General features: G+C 48.6%; 1 protein-coding gene across 1 annotated transcript in view; it reads left to right on the top strand.

Annotated features, from left to right (window-relative positions):
• LOC113820633 (mucin-2) overlaps positions 1-482 on the top strand; it is a 52,667-nt gene extending 52,185 nt beyond the window's left edge. Inside the window, exon 15 of the mRNA XM_070128553.1 lies at positions 231-482. Coding sequence (XP_069984654.1) covers positions 231-482 — 252 coding nt within the window. The remainder of the gene's footprint in view (positions 1-230) is intronic.
• Positions 483-7,500: the final 7,018 nt, after the last annotated feature.

Here is a 7,500-nt window from a genome sequence, read left to right as displayed (position 1 = left end):
CAGCAACGATATCGGTCCCTATAGTAGGGGAGGGCAAGATACATATTAGGGAAAATCGGGGGGGTACTTTCGAGAAATATCGGTAAAACACTAGCAATAATAGTATATCGACAAAATTCCTAATTGTAAAGGGGGCTCCGTCCCCTTAAACACCTTTCAAGGTGGGGGGGCTTCCGCCCCCCCCACCCCCCGCCTAATCTGCAAAATCTTCACCTCATATGTTCCGGCAGGAGAGAGCCCAGACCCAGGAACAGTTCAACCATGTCTTACCTTATGCACTAACTCCAGACAGGCCAGGTTGCGGGTCACTGGGATCGTCAGGGTCATCCACATCATTGTTGGCGGGAATTGCGATCGCTATCCGCCGTCCCTTCTCGGACAGCGGAGGGTACAGCTTCCCGGCTTCGACGAAGAAGTGGTGGTGGACTACTTCCGGCTTGTATTGGTGCAGAAACAGATACCGAGCCAAATATTGTTTATAGATTTCTTGTCTATTACCTGGTCTCTTGGTCCACGCCACAACTGCTCAATGTTCTGAGTGTGGATCTCCGGGTTTTCGGGATTCAAAAAGGTTTATGACTTGGTGTTCATATCCGTGTTTGCTAATCGTCTGATATGCACTCCATCCGTCACTTACGATGACTGACCTGGGGAGAATATACTTTTTTATAAGAGGTATGACGGTTTCAGCGTCACGTTTCCTGCTCAGGGGTTCAACAAGGGGGACAAGGAAGAGCTTGCTGACGCGCTCGATCCCGCCAAACACCCATATCTGACTCAGCAGCCTCCCCCTCTCATATTTTCGCTTGCCAAAGAGTGTCTCGTCAATTTCTACCGCAATTCCTGGTCCACCTATGGGTTCCTGATTGTCTAGCCAGTGCTCCGTAACCTCGGAGCAGAAGCTTCGACAGTCCACACTCGTGCGCTCGGCAATATGGAGGCACCCAATAACAGTCTGATGATCCCAGTGTTTGCTTAGCCAGTGATTAATGAAGAAGAGTATTTCATAGGGTTCAAGTCTAGTTCCCAAGAGAAATGTCCCTTTGTAATCGCTTAGCGTGAAATTGCGCTGTTTTCTCCTTTTTGTCTTTGCGATCTTTGTCCAAGCACCACAAACCCAGTGGTGCCTGTCTTTTCTAAAATGACACGGTGTCTTGCAGTGTGGGCATTGGACTTCCACTGGAAGAACACTGTGATCTCGCAGATATTACAAACTAGCTTCATTGTTGCGATGAAATTTTGCGAGAAAGTCGAAATAATTGATCTCACAAGCTGCGCACTGTGTAGCCATGATTAAACTGATTTGAAATTCTACTGCTTTCTCCTAGGCCTAGCTTCTATTGTCACGTGATGATCTATTCCATATCTGATTGGTGCTATTGAATGTCTATGGTCACGTCACATTCACGAACGAATCTAATAGGCTCATTTGATTTCCCGCGCATACGTCTTCCGCTACAAATCCGTCCAACTTTTCGTCACGCTTAACGACTTTTTGCCATTTTGTCGCAAGGGCTTACCTGGACCTCTAGGTGCCAAGGTTTTTTGTTGTGCTTTCGTGGGAGGCTAAAGAGAGCGATTTGACACCCCCACGGCGAGCTCGACGATCTGGCCCTTGTGCTGATAGCTTTGGGTGCTATCGTGCACTACCTTGCTTTGAGGCTAGTGATTTTAATTGTAAGCCCAGGGTGCTTGCAATTAAAATCACGAAGCACTATCAAATCAGCTCTTTTACTGCGAGGTGTCGGCCGGACATATAAGGGCTCTGGCCCGTTCGGCAGGGTCCCGACCCCGACCGACCCTAACACACAAAGAGAGCTGATTTGCCAGTGTGCCTACCTTTTTTTGAGACCCATCTCCACCCTTTCATCGTCCTGTTATTAGCCTTGGCTAGACTCCCTACCTCCCAGCATCATCACCCTTACGCGGTGCCACCATGGGTCACGTAATCAAATTATCATACTCTGGAGAGCCCATCTCCTGTGAGGTGGCTCTTCAGAAAATCTTCTCCATCACAGAAGTTGCTGTCACGCACTGCTTCAAAATGCATAATGGCTACAACGTTGTTGTTGCCAAGCAAGAACAGCTGAACCTTTCCTTTCGACTACTGGCCAGAGAAAACTCGCTGATCATGGTTTTAAACCTCTCCCCTCCCCGGAAACGAAGGCTAAATGCACGGTCGTTGCTAAAAAGATCGACAAGACAATCCTGCCCCGATCGTGCCAAGCCATCCAGGAGGAAGTCAGCACCATGAACGATGTCACTGTGGTGGATGTTTACAAACCACCAGAGTCGCGAATCCTTAAGATTCGCTGCTCAGCCCCCGAGGAAGCACAGAAGCTTCTCTCCCGTGGGATCGTGCTGTTTAACACATCCGTCCCCACCTACAACGTAGAAGCCGAGTGCTTTGTTCAGGTCGATCAGTGCCTGAAATGCTACCAATACAATCACCTGAGACACACCTGCACACACGAGCAGCGTTGCAGCCGCTGTGGTGACCCAGGTCACTTCTTTTCCACCTGCAGCAAGGACATCAAATGCTGCAATTGTGGGGGGCAGCACGTCGCTGTCAGCGGGTCTTGCCCTACACGAAAAGAAATAATCAAGACTAAAAGACAAACACTCAAACAAAACAAAAACACAACATACGCAACAGTCACCCAATCCTTACAAACAAGCACACCTACCCCAAGACAACCAAACACGATTCCCTCAGGAACCACTCTGCCGCCTGCACGCTTCCCCCAAACAAACACCTTCACACCAAACAACAACCCAAAAATACAAGCAATACTACACGTAGCTTTAATAACTGCCAAATATAACGCCAAGAAATTCGCAAACATAGTCCCTATCATGCTTCAAAGAAACGGTTTCACCAGCATTGTGATTCCTGAGGAAATCTTCGAAGACCAAAACCTGTACATACCTGAATTTCACACACAAACAAACACTCACACCGAGGTCAGAGAGGCGACCATGACATCCACACAGCCCTCTACCTCTCACTCACACGGACTCCCACAGCCACTACCACAACGAATACATAAAGAAACTGCACAAAAGAAAACTATACCAGATACTTCTCATAACAAACGCAAACATACCTCACCACCAGACATGCACACCAAAAAAGACAAAAAAGACCCTGAGCTCTCGGCCCCCGAGGCTCGTCACGTTCACGACGATACCATCTTGTCGGATTCCGACAGTAGCGAGAGCCTCGAGATCGATGTCGGTCTCGAGGAAGGCCCCGGTTCCTCCTCGCTGACTGCTCCCCTCGAGGGAGCAGGTCCTGTTCTCCCTGTCAGGGGAACTTTCGGGAGACGAGGAAGTATCGGGAATTGGTCCGCCGATTCCCGAGAATTCCGAGTCTCCCAGTCTCAGGAATCTCTTCCTGACCTTGACGAGCCCTCGACGGGGGCTCGCTCCCGTCGTTACCGGGAGCAACAAACGCCACACAAGGTGGAACCACAACACCCGGACTCACCATGAGTGGCGTGCTGACAATCGTGCAAGCGAATGTAAGATCATTTTTCAATATACATAAAATATTTTACGATTTCCTCGATCGGGAATGTCCTGACGTGGTTCTTTTAAATTCCACCTCTCTCACTAACTCCTATGCTATCAAACACTTCGGCTACACGTCAAGACAGTCACGAAACGGCTGGTTCGTAGGGTCCTGTATCCTCGTCAAATCCACCCTTCATTTCGAATTCATTTCACCCCCATTCACCCATCCAGACTTCATGGCTGTAAAGCTATTCACCCAGCAGGGCCCTATAATGATTGCCACGGCCTATATCAGACCAAATTCAAACTTGCCACTTTCAGATTTCAATAAATTATTCAACTATAATAATCTTCCAGTCTTCTTCGCCGGGGATGTCAACGCATCACACATATCACTACACCACACAACCACGAATGCACACGGCAGACAGCTCTTGTCTATTTTCAACACAAAAAGACTACATTACATAGGACCCGACTTCCACACCACAATCACGGCTAGGGGAAAAGGCAGACCTGATCTCGTGTTCGGGAACAGGGCCGCCCTCCCTTATCACACACACCTACAACCAGGTCCGAACATCGGTTCTGACCACATACCCGTGATCATAAAACTTTCCACCTCACCTATACATAACAAAGAAACGCCATCCTTCCGGTATAAGAAAGCAGACTGGAACGATTTTAAATCTTATCTTTCAGATCAAAATTTCGACTTTAACCTTGACAGAGAAAATGTTCTCGAAATAGATAGGCACTGGCATCATCTCTTTGCTTGGATTTCAGCAGCAATGCTCCGGTCCATCCCACGAGAGCATTACAAAATACGTAAATCATTCCATCCAAGCGAAAGAACCAAGCGTCTCCTGACCTGCTACAGGAATCGTTTTCTCCAAAATATTCAGAATTTACACCGAGTTCGGTGGGACCTCACTATCCTCAGAAGCCATGTCACAGATAGTTTTGATAATGACCGCAAAATTCATTGGCAAAAATTGATTAACCAAACAGAATCGATGCGAGTTCGCAATCCACGGGAATTTTGGCAAAAGATTAAACAGTTAAAAGGCAGTAACTTCCCTCTCTTCAGTCACCTCCTCAAGGACAACACTCAAGTTTCAGATCCCGTGGATGTTATCAAAATTTTTCGTGATCACTGGCAAACTGTATTCTATCCTCATGAACCACACCCCTTTTTTAATGAACATTTTCAATCCATCAACACCCGGAGCCAAGAACACAGGATAGAAACAGAGCCAGAACCAATTATCCACATGGATAGGCTGGACGACACATGCGAACTCCGTGCTCCCATCTTGCTGGAGGAGATTAAACAAATAATAAAGAGGTTTCCTCGTAAGGCTCCGGGCACCTCTCATATCGGGCGTGACGCACTCCTTCATCTTCCTGACAACGTTTTACGAGCTATGACGCACCTGTACAATACCTCTCTTGCTTCTGGCTACTTTCCTGCTCCCTTTAAGACTGCTATCGTGGCCCTCATACCTAAGCCAAACAAAGACCTCACTGACCCCAAGAATTACCGCCCAATTAGTTTACTAGAGACACTAGGCAAAATTTTTGAAAGAGTCATTAATTCTCGACTAAGGCGGTATCTCGACGACCATGACCTACTTTCTTCCAAACAATTTGGCTTTCGCTCTCACCGCTCGACTACTGACGCACTGAACCTACTGACTAACTACTGTCTTAACAACAAAGGCAGACGACTTAAGACGGTCCTCGTGACCAAAGACGTGGAGCGAGCCTTCGACACGGTCTGGCATGCTGGCTTGAAGTACAAAATCTGCACTAAATTCAATTTTCCCTCGTGCACCAAGAAGCTGCTTTGCAACTTCTTGGATGACCGTAAATTAAAGCTTAAATTTAAAGGCAAAGTTTCCTCTACAATCAATATGCACGCAGGTGTACCTCAAGGCAGCATAATCAGCCTAACACTATACATATTATACACTAATGACCTCCCCGACCCCACCTTCCCTGATTCACTGACGTTACTTTACGCTGACGACTGCACGCACTTAGCTAGACACGATTCGCTCGCTGGTGTCGTCCGACGAATCAACGACGAGCTTGACACCGTCTCTCGATGGGAGCACAAATGGCTTATCAAAACTAACTCGACAAATACAAAAGTCCTCTTTTTAAACCCAAGACACAATCCTCCTTACGATCCAATATACCTAAACTCTTTCGACAGACTACAAGCACTTCAAATAACACACTCTTGCACCGTCCTCGGTGTCACTTTTGACACCATGTTTAGATTTCATTATCATACCTCTTCAAAAGCCGCATTGGCTAGAAAGACCTTACAATCGCTTTATCGATTCAGATGCGCTGCCTCGCGCACGAAGCTGCACCTGCTCAAAGCACTCATTACACCACTCCTCACGTACGCACCACTCACACTTACACTCGCCGCACAAACAAACAGACGCAAGCTACAGATCGTCCTGAACAAAGCACTTCGCTGGGTCTACAGCGTGGCGTGGGACGACTTTGTGTCAACAGCACGATTACACGAGAGGGCAGCGGTGCTCCCGCTGAACCTCGTGTGGCGATGGATGATTTGTAAACAGCTCGACAAACTCCGTGCATGGTGCCCCGACTGGATAGAGCGCTCCAGCGCCTTTATCCAGGGACGGAGGAGCGGGATAGGCCGTGATCTCTTTTCTCTGGACTTTCTGAGCTTGGCAGCGCCTTCTTTTCCTTTGTGCACTCTCTCACTTCCTTCTATCTTTCTCGCTCTCCCCTCTCATGTTTTATTGTTGTTAGTTATTTAACCACTTAGCATGGTTTTAACTCCCCCGAGAAATGGCCAGCCACGCTGTGCGTGAGGGAACACCCCGAGGCCCGCCACATCACGATGTAACGGGCCCCGGGATGTCCTTGGCTCGGCTCATTTCTCCTGTTCTGTGTTTGTTTGTTTTTTAAGGTTTTTAATGTTCATTTTAACGTTCACTTTTATTTTATTTTACTCGTTTAATCATTGTTTTTAATGCATGTAGTTGTTTCTTTTACAGTGTAGTTTAAACTTGTTTGTGTTTTAAGTTCTTTTTAAGTTAAGTTTTTAGTTTTGTTTTTGTGTTTTTAAGTTCTTTTTAGTTTAAATTGTTCTCGTTCTCCAACGGAACTTTTAACCTCCCCAATAAACAACTACCCTCCGGTAAGCCCTATCCCCCCTTTTAATTAACTTCCCCTTCAACCCCTTTCCCTGTGTGACGGCATCTTCGACCTCATCTCCCACCTCATTTCCCTCACATCGCGTAAGCGTCCCGCATCCTAATCCTTACCCTCATCTCACTGGTTCCGGATTTCCGACACGTGGCAACTGCCGCTCGTACCCGAGCCATGACCGCGGCTCCTTTGTCGTAAGGAGTGCCAACGCGCGAGCCGGGGAGGAGGTGCCACGGCCAGTGATGATAATCCACCCGTGATGTGACCGCCCGAGCACATCTCCCCGGAAGTCCCGCCGCCGACAGAGAGAAATCTCTGATCGACGCAGGCGGGGGAGTTGCGGTCGCATCCGCTTTCATCCTCCCCCCATCCTCGCAGTCTCGAGGTTAGCCGAGGGCACCACCGTTGCCATGGGCGATAAGTCCGTGCACGGTGGAGCCGCAGATGGCGCCTGGCAGGCTGCCCCCTAACCCCTCCTCCCTCGTTAGCCGAGCGCAACCCGCAGCCCGAGCATGGCCACCCTTGCTGGCGCGGAACTGGCCCGCCAGCTCCACGCCAAACGAGTGAATCATGCTATGGCTGCGGCGAGCACAGATGGCGCGGGGCCTCCCCTCGCCAGCCTTTTCCCGCCTTTTCCGACTCCAGTCATCTATCCCCCATCTATTACCCCGCACGCTGGGTTAAGCCCTGGCTCTTTCTCTCCCACTAAATCATCCTTTCTATCCCCTCCTTATCCTTCCCCTCTCCCTCCTTCCTTCCCCCCCTTCTCTCTCGATTTCGATT

Source organism: Penaeus vannamei, chromosome 13 (assembly GCF_042767895.1).
Source record: "Penaeus vannamei isolate JL-2024 chromosome 13, ASM4276789v1, whole genome shotgun sequence".
NCBI classification, from domain to species: domain Eukaryota; kingdom Metazoa; phylum Arthropoda; class Malacostraca; order Decapoda; family Penaeidae; genus Penaeus; species Penaeus vannamei.
Note: the sequence above shows the minus strand (reverse complement) of the source record. Positions and strands in the feature narration are given on the sequence as shown.